The sequence below is a fragment of the Gopherus flavomarginatus genome, chromosome 5 (assembly GCF_025201925.1).
Source record: "Gopherus flavomarginatus isolate rGopFla2 chromosome 5, rGopFla2.mat.asm, whole genome shotgun sequence".
NCBI classification, from domain to species: domain Eukaryota; kingdom Metazoa; phylum Chordata; order Testudines; family Testudinidae; genus Gopherus; species Gopherus flavomarginatus.
The window spans coordinates 143,148,187-143,169,785 of NC_066621.1; the positions used below are offsets into that span (position 1 = coordinate 143,148,187).

Sequence of the window (21,599 nt, forward strand, 5' to 3'; positions counted from 1 at the left end):
AGAATGATGCATTTAAATGGTAATACAAGTTACAATAAATGTTACAGTAAATATGCAGTCATATCTGATTCTGGTTTAGTCCAAGAAAGTAACATTAATTAAATAAAAGAAATACTGGAGCAACAGTACAAATAAATTACAATGACATTACTGTATTTTATAAGAACATTGAAAGTCTAATTTAAATAAAGAAATACCAAGGATATTTCAAGATAAGATTTCTTGTCATCTTTTGCCCACTTTATCTAGGGACTGTAAGAGTCTGAAAGGCATGAGATCTGAAAGGATATTTCAAGATAAGATTTCTCTAAGATTACTTTATCTAGGGACTGTAAGAGTCTGAAAGGCATGAGATCTTATCACAGACCATGTGCTGCCATCTGACAATTATTTGTTTTCATTTTTTTGTTCCTTTTTAATTTGTCCTCATGAGACATGCTGGATTGAAGGCACTGGACAGTACATATCTCCATTTATTCGCAGGTACAGTGTAGCCAGCAATAATGAAAGTGCCTCAACTCTGTCTCACCAGTATACCACTACCCTGTCCTGGGGAGCTCTTAAGTAGTGCCAGAAGGTAGATCAGTCTCAGTATCTCAATACCTTGCTGTTAATAAGGCAGCCAACAGTGCCGTGGACTACTATCTGCTAGTACCTGAACCAAACACTAACACTGAATGATCAGCTCACAACTTAGACTCTACAGTTCTATTTGCAAGGGATTGATGCCAAGCCATACCTTGCAGATATAAGCTTCAAGTTGAAACAAACTGTGGAGGAATTATCAAAAATAGTCATAAATGTACTAGGTGCTACAACTTCTTACAAGCTTTGTTAAGTACAGTACAAGATTTGAACAAACATAAAGAATCAAACATTTGAAATATACATTTCCATGGATTCCAGACCTGTACAGTAGCTTGATGCAGAGGTTTTATCTGTATGCTCTAAGCTGATAATTTATGGTAACGCTTAATGCAAGGAACTCTTCTTGATTTCTGCCTTCCCTGATGATGTCAAGTAAATTAAATCCAAATGTCAAAGCTTATTAGAAATATTTACAGGGCTTTAATTTGGATCTACCATTTCCAGTGTTTAACTACAAATGCTACTGCATGCATGTAAACCCTGAGATGTTCCTTTTTGATTAGAACTAAAAAGTCCCCTTAGAAGCTAAAGTTGGTGCGGAAAGTGTACGAGAAAAGGATTGAGCCCTGAGAATAAATTTGTCAAGTTTTAGTCTGACTTGAAGGAAACCAGTCAATTGACTGTAGCTGCTCCTTGCAAAGTGTGGTTTAGAATGAAAATACTGGTGGGCTGTGGTTTAAGTAAGTTGGGAGGCAGACAGCAGATCCCTCATCTGATAGGCATTAGTACTCCTCCAACATAGCCTCCAAGAACTTAGTGCTGGGACTATGCACTGGGACAAAGCCATATCAAGATGATGTGATGCCCCAAACATGTAACCTCCAACTCTTTTGGGGGACACCTTAATCACTGCGAGCAGAACCCTCATTAAGGCACTGTTGATGGTTGAAACCTCTATTGTTCATTTGAAAGTGTGGTGAAATTTTGATTTTCTGATGTCTGTGCTGCTTCCTGTGATTCTTTTGAATTTTTCAACTTGAGGCTGGTATTGATGGATGACTGATATCTCCATTTTGTCAGACTGGTGTAGAAATCTTTTCTAGCATGTTCACTAGCCAATACATAGATGATTGGATCAGCAACGCTGTTAGCAGTGGATAAACACAGAAATGCCGCAGAAGTAGAATATATGTAGTGTTCAAATGAACATGAGTCCTTCTGATGCAAAAGAAAGTTTATGGATCTTATCAGGAGCACCAAGTGGTAGGGAGCAAAGCAGATTAGAAAAATGGTGATGATGGCTATAGCCAAGTACTTCACTTTGGCTTTTTGGCGTTTGCCCAAACTGCTGCTTATTTCGGTACTTTGGAAAATTCTGCGGTTTGTGAAAATGAGGATTGTGCAAGGAATGGCAAATCCAATTAGGAACCTGGCAAGGTTGAAATAAGCCAATTGCAAGTTGAGTGGCAAAGTCTCAAAGCAGGTTGTACGGTTTGAAGTCTGCTCGCCATCCTGTAAAATAAATACTGGGCAGTGGATTACTAAAACTATAGAAAAGAGAATGAATGTGATGAAGATTGCAGTTCTCTGCTGCCTCGTCCCCTTGGATTCCAAAGCATACACCACTGCTACGTAGCGATCAATAGAAATGCAACACAAGAGCAGAATGCTGATATATATATTGCAGAAAAAGATATATCCTGTTAGCTTGCAAGCAATTGACCCCATCTCCCACTTGTGTTTGTTTTGTACATAGACAGCCCAGAGCGGCAGGGTACTCAAGTACATCAGCTCGCACAGCGATAAGCCAAAAATGTAGATGGCAAGAACGTTCTTCTTTTGGATTTGTACAAATGTGAGCCATGTAGTAAAGCAATTGGCTGGCAAGCCTAAGGCAAAAACAATACTGTAGCACACAACCAGCAGTATCCTGCTGTCCTCAAAGGGCATTGCTGGGCAGCAGACTTCCGGACTGCAGGATTCATTCATTATGGGGACACAGCGTGTGCAGAAACCCCAGGATAGCTTTTCCCAATTTGTGTTTCCTGTGAATTAAAAGACACGATGGAAAGTTAGCAGCTGTAAAAGACCATTAAAAATGTGACAGTAAAGGTAATGGTCTGATAACACAGGGCTAGATGGTGCAGCCCTTCCTCACCTTGATTTCACGGGCACTGCTTACATGAATGGGTGCTCACCAGGACAGTTACACAAGCTAGCCCATAGGGAGTTTGTGGATGCTGCCATGTTGCAGGTGGTTTTAAACCGGAGCTACTCCACTGAAGTCAAAACTGGTGTAGGTGAGTGGAGGATCAGGCCCATTGAGTTTGTGACTTCTTACTGTTCGTATTGCAGGAGTGCCTCGGAGCCTCAATCATAGATCAAGGACCCCTTTGTGCTAGGCTCTGTACAACCACAAAACAAATGGATGGGCCCAGCCCCAAAGAGCTTACCGTCTAATCGAGTTTACACTCTCTTTCCATAGGGCCCACCTGAGAACTACTCTTTTGTGACTGTGACCTAGTACATAAATCAGAGAATCTGTGACATAAATGAGATGCTGCCTTCTCCTAATTGTCTGTTTGTGTGATCAGGTTTCTTTCCCCACCTCCCACAGATCTGCCACAGGCAGGGTGAGTAGTGCCATATGCTTACCAGATGCCCTCCCCCACTCCCAACTCTTTGCCTACACATCCGACTTTTGATTTCAAACCCTAATGGATCTGTAGGATAACAACCTGTTTAAGCTTTTCTGTCGCTGCCTGCTGTCCCAGTGCTTTGAAAGGGAGATGGGGAGTGGGGGAGAAATGGTACCCATGTCCTATGGAGGAAGAAGTGTCAGGGAAAGCAGTAGGCTTTGGGAACTCATGGCCAATACAGGGCCACACTGAGCACCAGTCATTTTCCCAGTTATGTATAACACAGGATTCATTTTCACACCGTTTCCCAATTAGTCACATTATTTAAAAAAATATCCCTAAAGCATGCTATTCAGTGCACAAAGTACAACCTGCACTGTTTTAGTTCAATGAGAAATAGGAATGATTCTCTCCATCGGAGGAGCTCCAAATGCTTCACAAACTTGAAGGGCTCCGTTGCACATTGGGCACGGCGAAGAGCTGCGCTACCACATGAGAGACTGTGCCTTGGAGCTAATGGGTGTGCACAGGAACCACACGCACTTCTAAACCTGTGATGGGATGCATCCATCTTCCTCCAGCATGCCAGGCCCACTCCAGAAGCTGGTATGTAAGGGGGCAGAGCCACAACTCCACCATTTCCCCACCCACCCCAGATCTCTTTGATGCTCCACGTTCAGAGAGGCAGTAGACTGCTAACCTGCTTGTGTGACATTATTAATACAAACTGTGACCATATAGATCAATGTTGCAACCAAGGTCTTATAGTGGCACCAAATCTTGTACAAAGGAGATCAAGTAAGGTGTCTATGAAAAGGTTGTAATTTGCTGGTTATGATTATGCTCTCTGTATGTGAGTATCATTTTTGTATTTGAAGTTATGAATATTGGCTATGTACTTGTATCTCAATGTGTTTGATTTTAAGTAGCATTAGTGAAGCATTTAGTCAGCTTCTTGAGAAAGGAATCTTCAGATTAAGTGCCCAGTCAAGATACACTTAACTGACAATGGACCTTGGGAGACTCCAATCCACATATGAGGAGCTCCCTGGGAATGTTCAAGGCAGCATGTTAGCAATGGCTGCTCTACCTGTAAAGAACTGAGTCATGCATGGACACGTGACTTGCCCAGGTGACTCCAAACGCCACCTTGATGCTGTGATTTTCCACAAAGGGGTCCTTCCACATGGCAGAGAATATAAAAGGCCCTGGAAACCTCTCCACTTTGGCTTCAATCCTACTTCTTACCTCTGGAGGAACTTTGCTTCATTGAAGCTCTGAATAAGGGACTGAATGACCCGTCCAAGTTGCGGATGGACTCCAGAGACTTAATTTGAGCCTGCAGCTTATTCTATCACTGCTACAAGCCTGAACCAAGAACTTTGCCATTGCTGTATGTAATTGATTCCTTTAACACATTTTAGCGCTCATCTGTATTTCTTTTTTATGAATAAACCTTTAGATTTTAGATTCTAAAAGATTGGCAACAGCATGATTTGTGGATAGAATCTGACCAGTACATTGACCTGGGTCTGGGACTTGGTTCTTTGGGATCGGGAGAACCTTTTTTCTTGTACTAGGGTGTTGGTTTTCATAACCATTGATCCCCATAAGGAGCAGTGGTGATACAAGGGAACTGGAGTATCTGAGGGAATTGCTTGTATGACTTCTGGTTAGCCAGTGGGGTAAAACCGAAGTCCTCTCTGTTTGGCTGGTTTGGTGTGCCTTAATAGTAAAGGAACCCCAGCTTTGGGCTGTAACTGCCCTGCTCTAAGCAATTTGTCTTGAATTGATATTCTCAGTAGTGTCCCACCACAGGCAGCTTTCTTGCAGTGGCGTAGTCATGCTAGGATCCACAGAACCAGGTCAGTCAAGCTTTGGATCAGAATACCACACTATCCAAATTGGAATTTTGGTATTGAGAACTTTGTTGGTTAAAGATCAGTGACCATGACCCGGAAAGTATCAGCAGAAGCAATGAAACTGCAGGCCCTGAGAGAGCCTGCAATTGGAACATAAACAAAAACTGGCAGAAATTTGAATGAGAGAGAAGCAAGCCTTGGCCCAGCTGGAAAAAGAAGTCACTGAAAGACAGAAAGAAGCTGCCGAAAGACAGACAGAAGCTAAAGAAAGAATGGCTGAACTGGAAAGAGAAGCTGCTGAGAGAGAGGAAAGGGCTCGTAGAAGGCACATGAAACAGCTGGCACAACAAGAAACAAGATCCAAGTCAAAAAAGCAATGGAAGAACAACAGAAACTGTATCAGCTTGAAAGTCCAGTTTATAACAATGTTGGTATGTTGTATTACTCTGAGCAGTTTTCTGTATTAACCCATTATGCTATGACCAGGGGGAGGGGGACTCTAACCTGGTGGGAAATAGCTGTTTGTAGGTGCAAAAAAGCAATTTGTCCTGAATAGATACTCTCAGTAGTGTCCCACCATAGGCAGCATCATTACAGCTTGGCCTTTATGTGACCTATGCAAGGGGAGGGGAGGTTCCTTCTGCCCATTCCTTGCCCTCCCCACAATGTGCACCCTGGTAAGTGCTGAGCAAAACTTGATCCTAACTAATTAACTCTTATAACATCCCAATGAGGCAGGTAAGTATCAGAGACGGGAAGTATAAGGCACAGGGAGATGAAATGCCCCAAGCTGCACTGGAAGCCCGTGTCTGAGATAGGGTAGAGCCAGATCTTCTATCTGCCAGCCTTGTGCCCTGTTCCCTGGGAGCCAGTTTTTGGTTCCTTCTCTCCTGGGGAAGAGCACCATCCTCCACAAGAAATCTCACTGACTTCAGCGCAGCCTAGCACGACTCACTGGGGGAGGGCATCATAAGCTGGCCCTAAACCATGTTGCCTCTTTAATAAAACAGTCCCAGAGCTGCCACCACCATCAAATGCTCCCCATCAAACCGAAGAGCAAAGACACAAGCAAGACTCCAGGTGCTAGTGGGGACTGCAGAGGCAGATTCCTGAAAGTAGCCATCATGTAGGGCCAGCCTGTGGTCCCCTTGTTCACTGGAGTCAACGGGGATACCCATGGAGTAAGGTGCGACTCACCGGGGTGCGGGGGGGAAATCAGAATTTGACCCTTTACAGATACTGTTGCCTTTTAATGCACTGTTGTTCTCTCACTTAGGGATTGGATTCTACCCTCCATTCCCAGCTACTCACCTGGAGAAGCCAATCATTTCAGTGAAGTGAGGTAGCAGTTCAGACGAGTAAGGGAGTTCGTCAGGCTCCTCATCAGAGCGTGGGTAGCACCTGTCTGACACTTCTTGGAAACAACAGGAAGTCACGGTGCAAATGGCCCTCGCTTTTATAAATAAGTTGAAGACACGAGAACAAAGAGAAGAATGTAAACAAATGTCGGAAGCGAAGGCCAAGGAAAGGAAGAAAAGCAACGTGCTCTGAACAGGAGGGCTAAGCACCCATGTGGGGCTACTAATGACGAGAACAAGACATGGAGCACGTCATCAGCGTTAATCACCCTGGCCTAGGTGAGTGAGGGAAAGGCTAGCCCATAGCATTCCAACCGGCCACCTAGACATAGCCCAGTGTAAGGGGATGTGGAGAGGAACCAAAGTATGATCAGATTTGGCCACCTGGAGCTCCTGGGCACGTGCAGGTAGCATGCTTACTGCTCTGCTCCTTTACAGTTTGCAGCTAACCGCCCCCCTGCTCAGCTGGCTAGCTCTGTGGCTCAGGGCACAAGGGCTTGTCAGGAACAGGGCCCCAGCTCCTCTCTGCCATTCCCTTGCCCCGTTGGGGCATCCTGCACCCCTAGGGTTCAGGCACAGAGCAGCCCCTGCACTCCCCTCATGCAGGGATTGCTGTTTTGCGTGGCTCTAAGAGGTGAACATTTTTCTTTTCTTTTTTTTTTACTACATTTTTCATAAAATGATGATGAGGAGAAAAGAAACCACTGGAAAGCACTGCCAAAATCTTCATCAGGATTGCTACAGAGTGGGTAGAAATTGCTGAGAGGCTTGAAAACAATCAAAATTAAAAAAAACCATACTCCCTCACCCAATCCAGTGTTTTCTTTTTAAGCAGCTCTATCCTGGCTTTTCTGTGGGATGCACAATTGATTTGGGCAGGTTTCTTTTACTCATAGAATCAGAGAATATCAGGGTTGGAAGGGACCTCAGGAGGTCATCGAGTCCAACCCCTACTCAAAGCAGGACCAATCCCCAACTAAATCATCCCAGCCAGGGCTTTGTCAAGCCTGACCTTAAAAACCTCTAAGGAAGGAGATTCCACCACCTCCCTAGGTAACCCATTCCAGTGCTTCACCACCCTCCTAGTAAAAACGTTTTTCCTAATATCCAACCTAAACCTCCCCCACTGCAACTTGAGACCATTACTCCTTGTTCTGTCATTTGCTAGCACTGGGAACAGTCTAGATCTATTACTCCTGGGTTTTCTCTGACTCTACACCACTATAAGGACCAGGCAAAATCTGGCCTGTAGGCTTTTTCTCCATGAATTTTTTTAAATCCATACAAATAAAAGGGAAGGCTGTTGTTGCAGGTGTTGTTGTTTTGGGGAGGTTTAACAACCGTCGCTCATAATCAGGCGAGTGTGAAGGGCTATGGTTTTGCTAGGTAGGAGCTTGTGTTGTTCGGTTCTAATCCACATGCAGTCACATCCCGAGACTCAGGTTCAAACTGAGCCAAAACCTCAAAGCACAGAAAGCGCAGCCCAAGAGAGCAGAGGTGGCTGAAGCCTCCCTCAGGCGCTGGTCTAACTTATGGCAGCCTTCCCCAGGCTGTCTATTGACTACTTCACAACCCAGAATCCCCCCATAATGTCAAGCACTACAAGCATGGCCCCACCAACTATCCCACCATCTACACTGGGGCCTGAGAAGGAAAGCCGCACACAGCTACACTACTCATGTGGGGGGGGGGGAGTTCTATGCTGGCTCTTCTGTGGCCCCTATATACCACTGGAATGATGTCTAAGGGGGCAGAATCCATCCCACTTTTGCAACATTTTAAAAAACTAAGATAAAAGCAAACGAGCATTTTAAAAAAAGGTTTATGGACAAGCTGCGAAAGTAACACTAGCTTCCCTAATGAGCTGGCACTGTTATGACTATGAGCCGCCAATGTGATATGGCCGTTAAAAAAGCTAATGCGGTTTTAGGATGCATTAGGTGAGGTATTTCCAGTAAAGATAAGGAGGTGTTAGTACCGTTATATAAGGTGCTGGTGAGACCCCACCTGGAATACTGTGTGCAGTTCTGGTCTCCCATGTTTAAGAAGCATGAATTCAAACTGGAACAGGTTCAGAGACAGGCTACTAGGATGATCCAAGGAATGGAAAACCTGTCATATGAAAAGAGACTCAAAGAGCTTGGCTTGTTTAGTCTAGCCAAAAGAAGTCTGAGGGGGGATATGCTTGCTCTTTATAAATATATCAGAGGGATTAATATTAGGGAGGGAGAGGAATTATTTAAGCTTAGTACCAAAGTAGACACAAGAATGAATGGGTATAAACTGGACACTAGGAAGTTTAGACTTGAAATTAGACGAAGGTTTCTAACCATTAGAGGAGTGAAGTTCTGGAACAGCCTTCCAAGGGGAGTAGTGGGGGCAAAAGACATATCTGGCTTTAAGATTAAGCTTGATAAGTTTATGGAAGGGATGGTATGATGGGAGAGCCTAATTTTGGCAATTGATCTTTGATTATCGCCAGATAAGTATGCCCAGTGGTTGGTGATGGGATGTTGGATGGGATGGGATCTGAGTTACTGCAGAGAATTCTTTCCTGAGTGCTGGCTGGTGAGTCTTGCCCATATGCTCAGGGTTTAGCTGATCACCATATTTGGGGTCGGGAAGGAATTTTCCTCCAGGGCAGATTGGCAGAGGCCCTGGAGGTTTTTCTCCTTCCCCTGCAGTATGGGGCATGGGTCACTTGCTGGTGGATTCTCTGCAGCTTGAGGTCTTCAGACCACAATTTGAAGACTTCAATAACTCAGGCATAGGTTAGGAGTTTGTTATAGAAGTGGATGGGTAGGATTCTGTCGCCTGCTTTGTGCAGGGGGTCGGACTAGATGATCACATTGGTCCCTTCTGACCCTAGAATCTATGAATCTATGTTATGTCACCGCCCATCTTCTGTGTTGCATCTGGCTCCTGATCCTGTAAACACTTACACACACAAGGAAGTTTACTTCATTGGGACTATGTGTGTAAGTGCTGCCATAGAATATGGGTGGTCCAGTGGTTGGGGAGCTAGTCTGAGACTTGAGAGACCAGAGTGCAATTCCTTGCTCTGCCACAGACTTCATGTGTGACCACAGGCAAGTCATTTAGTCGCTCTGTGCCACAGCTGCAAGAGGGGGATAACAGCACTACCTCACCTTACAGGCTCAGATACAATGGTAATGGGAGCCGTAGGAGCACTCTGGGTAGATTAGGCCCTTAGACAGTAAGCTGCTTGGGGTAGCAAAGCTCTACGTGCATCTGTAACGCGATATAAATAGTAACAGGAATGTAAGAGTTTGTGTGTCTATATATAGCTCTGTGTAGCTCACCACAACCAGAGGTTTGCTTGCTGTCAGGAGTGTCTGAGTGAAGACAAATTTCCAAGCATGACAAATGAGTGGGCAAAGTACAGGAAGGAACATGTGTGTTGGGTTCTGATACCCTCACTCCTAAATGCCTTACTCCTACAGTAGTCCTGGTACTGCTGGGAGGGTAAGGTGCTACTTAGTGTGAGCGCAGGGATAGGAACCCGGCTGTGTGTTTGTAGAAGAATTAAAGAATCATCTCTATGCAAAGGAAACAAACTGAGCTGTCATATGACGGCACACCATGCCCCACAGAATAGGTGTTAGGAGCCAGTGGCCACTACATTAATCAGGTTGATTAGCTTCTGCCCCAGCAGGGGCCACAATGCCTCATGTTTTTTTTGCTGGAGAGTTGAACTTTCCTGTTCTCAGTGTGTTGATCCAGATACTGTCAAGAGGGATTTAAAATTCCTTTTTTTTTTTTGGAACATCAAGGGTCAGAATGATTCGACAATGAAGCAATGTTGATTTTGTGATGGAATCTACAGATGACTAAGCAACTGTTTTGAGGCTGTCAAACTGTTCTGTACAGGTTCCTATACTGTTGCAATCACCATAGTATCTGAGATCCTTCCAGTAGTGCATTAAGCACAATGTGACTTACATCTCTCATGCATTATTTGTTCTCTCCCCTTCTCCCCAGGGGGTGAGATGTGTGCAGTGGAGGGTCTTGTTTTGGTAGGGTTTTAGGGTATATTTTTAAAACTGTTGCTATATATTTATTTTAACGAAGGCAGATCAAAGAAATGCTCCTTGCACTTGGAGCGAAAGGTGGTGAGTTTTGTGATACGCCATAGTTCCTGGGGGTGTACACTGCACAGTCTGGGAGTGCCTCCGGGAAAGCCCTGTCTCTTGCTCAGATGAGCTTTACCCTTATTCTAGAGAGCTCCGTTGGGCACATGGAGCAAAGTTGTTGACCATATTTTTTATCCCCGAGCTTTATGTGGTCTTTTAGATACCTAGTCCCAGGCCATGGATCGTCCTGAAGATAAAAACTGAGATTGTGACTTTGATTTAAAATTCTACGGGAAGCCAGTGCAGAGAGATGCTATGTGCTTGTGGTAGCCCATGTTGCTAAGGAGATGGGCTGCGGCATTCCATACTAGCTGGAGTTTCCGAGGTGCTGAATTCTTCATGCCCAGGTAAAATTTATGTTTAATTATTTAGGTTTAAATTTATAACTGTGGCATAGCTAGTGATTTATGACTAAGTCCCAAATATACACTTGCTTTAAAGTTGACATACAAGGGCTTAACCTCAGAACAAATACTGTGTGATAAACTTACAAAAAAGGAAAGAGTCTATTAGTGTTAGTATGGCAGCACCCAAGGACCACAATCAAGTGGCAGGTCCCAGTGCGCCAGGCACTGTACAAACACCGCAAAACCAGTTCTGTCTTAGAGAGCTCATAATCCAAGAAAACATGTAGCTGATGAATAAACTACAAAGCAGGGGACAAGCTAGCAGGAGAGACCAATGCATCTGCATACTCACAGTGGTCACTAATCTAGTCAGTGCCAGTTTGACCATTGAAAGTTATAACAGTGCAAAAAGCTTTTTTTTTTTTTGCATGTTTGTTGAAGTAACTGTTGTTTATTTAATGTCACCTTTCTGCACTGCCTACACCCACCTGCTGCTAGTCACCGAAAGGACACATTTCTGCCCAAGAATACCTGCAGTGTAGCATAGGAATCAGCTGCAAGGCAGAAGCAGGAAGGAAGTGGTTACAGTAGGTGGTGCCCTATTGACCTGATGGACAAGATACTGCTAAAAATAAGTCATAAAGCAACAACAAGGGCTAGGTATGCCTTGAGTAGAGGCCAGTGCAGAGTAACCCATCTTCTATGGAAGCATCAGGAATCATTGTTCCTCAATGGTGCCTGGAGCAGCCTGACATTCCTCAGAAGGGGTGGGCTGCTCTCTTCCCCTCCTCAGTCAGCCAATGAGGGAGAATCACTGCCCTGGCTCCTCTCCATACCTCCCAGCTGTTTTGGGGAATTTGTGGCTAGGCCCTGGAAGGAGATGTGTACTATTTCTTGGAGTCTATTTAGGTCTCTGCAGATAGCGGTGCTTATTTTTTTGGCCTTGGGCATACTGTTGAAACCAAAAAGCAGGTGCCAACAAACTCTCCTTAAATGACTGCCAAATGTCCATGAGAAAATCTAAGGCGGTAAGAAAGAACAGTTGTTTGCATTGGTATAGGAGCGGCAGGGCAGGCGCTACCATTTAGGCAGCTCACGCAATCGCTGAGGGTGCCAGAATAAATGATGGGCGCCGTTTTGCCAGAGGGGGCGGCAGGCGGCTCCGGTGGAGCTGCCGCAGCGGTGCCTGTGGAGGGTCCGGTGCTCCGCGGCTCTGGTGGAGCTGCCGCCGTCGTGCCTGCGGACAGTCGGCTGCTCGCGTGGCTCTGGTGGACCGCCCGCAGGCATCACTGCAGCAGCTCCACCGGAGCCACGGAGCACCGGACCCTCCGCAGGCACCACTGCGGCAGCTCCAGCGGAGCCGCGGGACCAGTGTGCTGGGTAGCGAAATTGCCGTCCGCCTAGGGTGCTCAAACCCCTAGTGCCAGTCCTGAGGAGCAGGCAAAGAAAAATGAGCCATTAAAAGCCTCTTCTGGAGAGACAGGCCCAGATCCTCAAAGGCACTGGTTTCAATGGAGCGTAAATATCTTTGTGGTTCTCAGCCATGATCTTTGATGTCATTTTGCAGCTTAGGTCCACAGTGCACATTCTTTTCACAAACAGTGCACCTTTGGAAATAAGCCTTTCAAAGCACTAGTGTTGTGTCACCAAATAGGTCTAAGGTAGAGCTATGTTTCAGAACCTTATAGTCAAGTATGAAGGGGAAATTGTTTTCCACAAGCAACCTTCTCCTCTGTCACTGTATAAATATGTTTATTATTCTGCACTTGTGCCATATCCCACACTCATGTTTATATCACTGTGTAGAATAGGCAAATATCTCAAAAATGTTCTTAGACTATTCTTTCAAATAAAAAAAATGATCTATTTGAGTTGTGTTTGCACTTGTTTTGTATTTACTTCCTGCAAATAGTCTAGTGGGTGAGTTTACCAGAAGCAGTGTTAATGAACATGGCTGAATTTTGAGTAAATGGTACAGATTTTTCAGAGGCAGTGAGCTTTAGCTTGTAAACATTAGTACTTGCATCAGAATCACGTTCCTAAGAGTGATGCCCATCCAATGATTACCTCATCAAAGATCAACAGAGAGTCCTGTGGCACCTTTAAGACTAACATATGTATTGGAGCATAACCTTTCGTGGGTGAATACCCACTTCGTCATGTCATGTCATGCGTCTGACGAAGTGGGTATTCACCCACAAAAGCTTGTGCTCCAATACGTCTGTTAGTCTTAAAGGTGCCACAGGACACTCTGTTCCTTTTTACAGATCCAGACTAACATGGCTACCCCTCTGATACTTCTGATGACTTTAGATGCTTAGCCAGACTTCCAGTGCTTCTGAAGTTCACGCATCACTGCCAGAAATTTCAAATGAAAGACAGGAGGAAGCTGATAGATGTCATGTAAACAACTGATTGTATGTAACAGCACACTTTTCTATTGCTGGACCTTGGAGCACCTGCCTGTAACACCTTCACATCACGGCTCACCTGTAACCCATATAAATGCATCACAATGTTGACGGGCAGTCAAACTGCCTCTCTAGTCTGCACTACAATTCGGGTCTCCACTGGCTATTCTGTACTTGTTCCGTATGCAGAAGGCTCACTGAGAGAACTGAGTGAAAAGTTCAGAGTCAATCATTTACTCAACAGTTGTAGGCTGGGCACTACAGTAGTAGCCTGTCTGCTTTACTGTGCTTCAGCCTTTCCGGTTAAATGTAGCTGCACACTGGGGCGCCTCTATTCCCTTGGGTCTACTGAACACAAATGACACAACTCAAACCAGAGTAGCACATGTAAATTCCTACCCTTCCGGGGCTGGATTAACTTTTTGTGGGCCTGGTGCCAAACATATTTGTGGCCCCCCTTGGGGAATGAAGAGGCTGGGGCAAAAGCACAGTGAGCAGGGTGGATTTGATTTAAATCATGATTTAAATCACTAGTTAGGAAGACTTGATTTAATCATGGGTTTCTACATAAAAGTCCATTCTTGTTGGTTGTTATAACCTTAAAACATGTTCTTCACAACTCAGAGATAGATGTAGGTTTCATTTTTAGAAAGTACACACTATACATTTTTAAACCGTGATTTATTTTGTAAACTTTTCAGGTGAGTTTTGCAGCTATATCAGAAAATGAATGATTGTTTGGCTATTTCATTTACCAAAGATAATTGAAGCAGATTTTTATGAAGTTGTTGGGAGGTGAACTATCTCCAATTCAAGAGGTTAATCATTAATAACTGGAGGATTTTCTTGCTAGGCTGTATTAGGAGGAGAACATCACTGACAGGCATTTAAATAGTTTTATTTAACTAAAACAATAACGTTAAGTATTCTGGATTTTTTTTCCTTCAACAGCAAACATAATATTTTAACCCCCAAAAAAATGTCCCTCACTTCTCACATTTATCTCCAGACTTCTTCTTGTCCAGATCTATTCTGCCCCCAACAATCTTCTATTCACTGAACTTTTTGAAACTTTTCACTTTTAAAGAGAGGTAAGGGGTTGACCCTGTGTACACAAATTTGCAGAGGGACAATAGAGTTGAGGTCTGTTATTTCTTACCTGTATACATTATTTATTTATTCAAAAACATTTTTGTTGTTAACAAGCAAGTTACCTCTGGAGACACAAATCCACAGTTTGAGAACTGCAAAACTAAGCATCTCTGATGGTATCTTCTAGACTGAGCCCCGAGTCCCATTGAGTAGATAGAAAAATTAACCTAAACAATCTATACAGAAGTCTGCGGAACCCCATAAGATTGGGTCCCTAAGCCTGTAGAACTGATGAATGAAATTGTTTGTAATTGTTCACTTTATTAATGTAACTTCATAAGTACAGTTTATGAATGAAAAAACATTCATTCATAAAACCGGTTACCCCAATAACTGGCTAATTGACACTTAAGATGCTTGTTAAGAGCCATAGCTGTTCAGCCAGTTGCCCTTGGAAGTTTCACTGTCAATCCAATTCCTGCTTAAATCACTGAGACTTGGGCTTGGTCTACACTACATGTTTAAACCGATTTTAGCAGTGTTAAACCAATTTAATGCTGTACCCGTCCACACTACGAGGCCCTTTATATCGATATAAAGGGCTCTTTAAATCGGTTTCTGTACTCCTCCCCAATGAGAGGAGTAGCGCTAAAATCGGTATTACCATATCGGATTAGGGTTGGAGTGGCCACAAATCGATGGTATTGGCCTCCGGGCATATCCCACAATGCACCACTGTGACCGCTCTGGACAGCAATCTGAACTCGGATGCAGTGGCCAGGTAAACAGGAAAAGCCCCACGAAATTTTGAATTTCATTTCCTGTTTGCCCAGCGTGGAGCTCTGATCAGCACAGGTGGCGATGCAGTCCCAAATCCAAAAAGAGCTCCAGCATGGACCATATGGGAGACACTGGATCTGATCGCTCTATGGGGAGACAAATCTGTTCTATCAGAGCTCCGTTACAGAAGACGAAATGCCTAAGCATTTGAAAAAAATCTTCAGGCTACACAGTGCTGTGTGACAAGCGTAACAGAAAGCCAAAGAATCAAATGGACGCTCATGGAGGGAGGGAGGGGGTTGTAATAACCTTAGTCCCAGATTTGGACCTTAGCGTCCAAAATATGGGGGTTAGCATGAAAACCTCCAAGCTTAGTTACCAGCTTGGACCTGGTACCTGCTGCCACCACCCAAAAAATTAGAGTGTTTTGGGGCACTCTGGTCCCCCTGAAAAACCTTCCCTGGGGACCCCAAGACCCAAATCCCTTGAGTCTCACAACAAAGGGAAATAATCCTTTTTCCCTTCCCCCCTCCAGGTGCTCCTGGAGAGATACACAGACACAAGCTCTGTGAATCCAAACAGAGTGAATCTCCCTCTCTGTTCCCAATCCTGGAAACAAAAAGTACTTTCCTCTTCACCCAGAGGGAATGCAAAATCAGGCTAGCCACTTCAACACACACAGATCTCCCCTGATTTCTTCCTCCCACCAATTCCCTGGTGAGTACAGACTCAATTTTCCTGCAGTTAAGAAAAACTCCAACAGGTCTTAAAAGAAAGCTTTATATAAAAAGAAAGAAAAAATAAGTACAAATGTTCTCTCTGTATATAGATGATACAACACAGGGTCAATTGCTTAAAAGAATATTGAATAAACAGCCTTATTCAAAAAGAATACAAATCAAAGCACTCCAGCACTTATATTCATGCAAATACCAAAGAAAAGAAACCATATAACTTACTATCTGATCTCTTTGTCCTTACACTTGGAAACAGAAGACTAGAAAGTAGAACTACTTCTCCAAAGCTCAGAGAAAGCAGGCAGCCAGAAAACAAAGACAAAAACACTCAGTTCCCTCCACCCAAAGTTGAAAAAATCCGGTTTCCTGATTGGTCCTCTGGTCAGGTGCTTCAGGTGAAAGAGACATTAACCCTTAGCTATCTGTTTATGACACGCCCCCCAAATTGCAGACAGTGGGGAAGCTCACTGGCGGCGATTTCCTTCTAGAACTTGAAAATAAACAGATTAATACAACACATACACCTTTACATATACTCCTAAGTATATAACTAACAGACTTCTACATTTTAAGAACACTTTTTAACTACTGAATTCTGGGAAACTCTCACGGGAGAGTGCATCAGCAACTTTATTAGAAGCTCCTGTGATGTGTTGAATTTCAAAATCAAAATCTTGGAGAGCTAAACTCCAACGAAGAAGTTTCTTGTTGTTCCCCTTGGCAGTATGAAGCCACTTTAGTGCAGCATGGTCAGTTTGTAGTTGGAACTGCCGTCCCCAAACATATGGGCGTAGCTTTTCCAGGGCGTACACAATGGCATAGCATTCCTTTTCACTGACTGACCAGTGACTTTCCCTCTCAGACAGTTTCTTGCTGAGAAACACGACAGGATGGAAGTTGTGATCTGTTGCTTCCTGCATGAGCACTGCTCCTATACCACGCTCAGATGCATCTGTGGTTACTAGGAATGGCTTGTCAAAATCCGGGGCCCTGAGCACAGGGTCAGACATGAGCGTTGCCTTAAGTTGGGTAAAGGCCTTTTGACACTCATCAGTCCACTTAACTGCATTTGGCTGGGTCTTTTTGGTCAGGTCGGTCAGTGGGGCAGCGATTTGGCTGTAGTGGGGTACAAATCGCCTGTAGTATCCGGCCAAGCCTAAGAAGGATTGGACCTACTTCTTGGACCGTGGGACAGGCCACTTTTGGATAGCATCCACCTTGGCCTGTAGGGGGTTTATGGTTCCTCGACCCACCTGGTGCCCCAGGTAAGTCACTCTGTTTTGGCCTATTTGACACTTTTTGGCCTTAACAGTTAGTCCTGCCTGCCTGATGCGCTCAAAGACCTTTTCCAGGTGTAGTAGGTGTTCGGGCCAGGAGTCAGAAAAAATGGCCACATCATCGAGGTAGGCAACTGCAAATTCTCCCAGTCCAGCTAGTAGACCATCTACCAGCCTTTGGAAGGTGGCGGGTGAATTACGAAGGCCAAAAGGAAGGACATTGAATTCATACACCCCCGCATGGGTGACGAATGCTGACCTCTCCTTGGCAGGTTCATCTAGCGGTACTTGCCAGTACCCCTTGGTTAAGTCTATTGTAGAGATGAACTGGGCCCGTCCCAACTTCTCCAATAGCTCATCGGTGCGTGGCATTGGATAGTTGTCCGGACGAGTTACCGCATTTAGCTTACGGTAGTCCACGCAAAAGCGTATTTCCCCATCTGGTTTGGGTACCAGAACCACTGGAGATGCCCATGCACTGGTAGATGGGTGGATTATACCCATCTGTAGCATGTTCTGGATCTCCCGTTCTATAGCAGCTTGGGCATGAGGAGACACTCGGTAGGGTGGGGTTCTGATTGGGTGAGCATTACCTGTATCAATGGAGTGGTATGCCCGTTCAGTCCGTCCTGGGGTGGCTGAGAACAATGGGGCGAAGCTAGTGCACAGCTCCTTGATTTGTTGCCGCTGCAGACGTTCCAGGGTGGTTGAGAGGTTCACCTCTTCCACGCCACCGTCTTTTTTCCCGTCGTAGTAGACACCGTCAGGCCACTCAGCATCCTCTCCCTGGACTGTAAACTGACAAACCTGTAAGTCTCTGGAATAGAAAGGCTTGAGAGAATTAACATGGTACACTTTAGGCTTTAGTGAGGAATTGGGAAATGCTATGAGGTAGTTTACAGCTCCCAGGCGCTCTTGGACCGTGAATGGCCCTTCCCATGATGCTTCCATCTTATGGGCCTGTTGCGCCTTCAAGACCATAACCTGGTCTCCTACCTTGAAGGACCGATCTCTGGCATGTCTGTCATACCAGGCCTTTTGCGCTTCTTGAGCATCCTTTAGGTTCTCTCTAGCAAGGGCTAAAGAGTGTCGGAGGGTGCTTTGTAGGTTGCTTACAAAGTCCAGAATGTTAGTTCCTGGAGAAGGCGTAAACCCCTCCCATTGCTGCTTCACCAACTGTAATGGCCCCTTAACCTCGTGACCATACACAAGTTCAAATGGTGAAAACCCTAAACTGGGATGTGGTACAGCCCTGTAGGCAAACAGCAACTGCTGCAACACTAGGTCCCAATTATTGGAGAATTCGTTGATGAATTTTCGTATCATGGCCCCCAAAGTTCCATTGAACCTTTCCACCAGGCCATTGGTTTGATGGTGGTACGGGGTGGCAACCAAGTGATTCACCCCATGAGTTTCCCACAGTTTTTCCATGGTCCCTGCCAGGAAATTAGACCCTGAATCTGTAAGGATGTCAGAGGGCCAACCTACCCTGGCAAAGATGTCTGTTAGGGCCAGGCACACAGTGTTAGCCCTGGTGTTGCCTAGAGCTACTGCTTCTGGCCATCGGGTAGCAAAGTCCACTAAAGTCAGTACGTACTGCTTTCCTCTGGGTGTCTTTTTTGGGAAAGGACCCAGAATATCCACAGCTACTCGCTGAAATGGGACCTCAATTATGGGGAGTGGCTGGAGAGGGGCCTTGACCTGGTCTTGAGGCTTTCCCACTCTTTGGCATACCTCACAAGACCGGACATACTTGGCAACGTCCTTGCCCATCCCCTCCCAGTGGAAGGACTTCCCCAACCGGTCCTTGGTTCTGTTCACCCCAGCATGGCCACTGGGATGATCATGGGCTAAGCTTAAGAGCTTCCCCCGGTACTTAGTTGGAACCACCAACTGTTTTTGCGGCTGCCATTCTTCCCGGTGTCCACCAGAAAGAATTTCCTTGTATAAAAGTCCTTGGTCTATAACAAACCGGGATCGATTAGAAGAGCTGAGAGGCGGTGGGGTGCTTCGTGCCGTCGCCCAAGCTTTCTGAAGGCTGTCATCTGCTTCCTGCTCAGTCTGGAACTGTTCCCTTGAGGCTGGGGTCACCAGTTCTTCCTCAGACTGTGGACTTGGGCTTGGTCCCTCTGGAAGCGATGTAGGTGATGGGGTTGTTTTTGTTGCTGGTGAACCGCTCTCTGCTGGTGCACCTGAGGGTATTTCAGGCTCTGGCTGAGCCTTTTGGGTATGGCTGTCTGTTGCTTTTGCCAGTTGTGGCTCGCTGGCGCCCACTGGCGTTGAGTTTGAAGAGGGGGTTTCACTTGCTGGTGCTGGTTGCTGTTCCAGTTCCGGGCCTGGGACTGGAGATGCTGTGGCTGTTTCAGTGGTAGGCATGGAATCCGGGTCCACTACCTCTGTCTGGGTCTCTGGTAACACAGACGGGGCCTCTGTGGACGGTTCAGGAACAGGAATGGGTCTGGAAGCTTGCCTGGTTTGGCTACGTGTAACCATTCCCACTCTCTTGGCCCGCCTCACCTGGTTGGCCAAGTCTTCCCCCAGTAGCATGGGGATAGGATAATTGTCATAGACTGCAAAAGTCCACATTCCTGACCAGCCTTTGTACTGGACAGGCAGTTGAGCTGTAGGCAAGTCTACAGCTTGTGACATGAAGGGGTAAATTGTAACTTTGGCCTTTGGGTTGATGAATTTGGGGTCAACGAAGGATTGGTGGATAGCTGACACTTGTGCCCCCGTGTCTCTCCACGCAGTAACCTTCTTTCCGCCCACTCTCAAATTTTCCCTTCGCTCCAAGGGTATTTGAGAGGCATCCGGGCCTGGGGATCTTTGGTGTGATGGTGGTGTAATGAATTGCACTCGCATGGTGTTCTTGGGACAGTTGGCCTTGATATGTCCCAGTTCATTACACTTAAAGCATCTTCCATCTGATGGGTCACTGGGCCGAGGTGAGTTACTGGAGACTGGTGAGGTTGAAGGGTAGGGTATCTGTGGCTTTACTTGGGTGGTATGTGGGGTCTTTGGCTGTCCTCGGTGGTAGGGTTTATGGTCTGTGTGCCCCCTGGGGTAATCGTTCCCCTTGACAGTAGCTTTTTTGCTTTCTGCCAGTTCCATCCATTTGGCTCCAATCTCCCCCGCCTCAGCGATATTCTTGGGGTGTCCATCTTGTATGTACCGTGTGATGTCTTCAGGAACACCATCCAAGAACTGCTCCATTTGTATGAGGAGGTTCAGTTCTTCCAAGGTTTGAATGTTGTTTCCTGTTAGCCAGGCCTCATAGTTTTTTGCAATGTAGTAGGCGTGTTTGGGAAATGACTCCTCTGGTTTCCACTTTTGGTTTCTGAAACGCCGACGGGCATGATCTGGGGTTATCCCCATCCTGTATCTGGCCTTGGTTAGAAAAAGTTTATAGTCATTCATTTGGTGCTTAGGCATTTCAGCTGCCACCTCTGCTAAAGGTCCACTGAGCTGTGACCTCAATTCTACCATGTACTGGTCTTCGGGAATGCTGTACCCAAGACAGGCTCTTTCAAAATTTTCCAAGAAGGCCTCGGTGTCATCACCTGCCTTGTAGGTGGGAAATTTCCTGTGCTGTGGAGCAATATTTGGCGCCGGGTTGTTAGGGTTGGCTGGCACATGCAGCCCAGCTTTTGCCAACTCCAGTTCATGTTTTCTCTGTTTTTCCTTCTCTTCATTCTCTTTTTGTTGTTTTTCCATTTCTTTTTGGTGCTTTTCCATTTCTCGGCGGTGGGCCGCCTCTCTTTCTCTTTCTCTTATTTCCATCTCTGTTTGTTTTATTTCCAGTTGTCGCCTGTGTTCAGCTTCTCTGACTTGCTCTTGGGCCTCAATTTTTGCCTTAGAAGTCATGATTCCTGTTTTCTTGTGTTGGGGTGCCCTCCGGTGTTTATCTTCTGCACTGCAGGTTCTCTGTTGCCTCCTGAAGTCTGCCTAGCAACAGTGCCTTTAGCTAATTTTCCTTTTCTCTGGCCTTGGCTACACTCACACTTTACAGCGCTGCAACTGGGGTGTGAAAAAACACCCCCCTGGGCGCTGCAAGATACAGCGCTGTAAAGCGTCAGTGTAATCAGGGCAGCAGCGCTGGGAGCGCGGCTCCCAGCGCTGCACGCTACACCCGTAAGGGATGTGGTTTACATGCAGCGCTGGGAGAGCTCTCTCCCAGCGCTGCTGCTCTGACTACACTCACACTTCAAAGCGCTGCCGCGGCAGCGCTCCCGCAGCGCTGCCGGGGCAGCGCTTTGAAATTCCAGATGTAGCCATACCCTCTCTCTAGCTAATGTTCAATGAAGGGAAACCAGAAAAACCACTTTATTTGCATGCCTATAAGTGCTGGTACTTG

General features: G+C 45.7%; 1 protein-coding gene across 1 annotated transcript in view; it reads right to left on the reverse strand.

Annotated features, from left to right (window-relative positions):
• Positions 1 to 321: 321 nt before the first annotated feature.
• The window catches only part of GPR132 (G protein-coupled receptor 132), a 32,633-nt gene continuing 11,355 nt past the window's right edge, over positions 322 to 21,599 (reverse strand). The window contains exon 2 of the mRNA XM_050952696.1: positions 322 to 2,633. Coding sequence (XP_050808653.1) covers positions 1,543 to 2,577 — 1,035 coding nt within the window. The 5' untranslated portion in view covers positions 2,578 to 2,633 and the 3' untranslated portion in view covers positions 322 to 1,542. The remainder of the gene's footprint in view (positions 2,634 to 21,599) is intronic.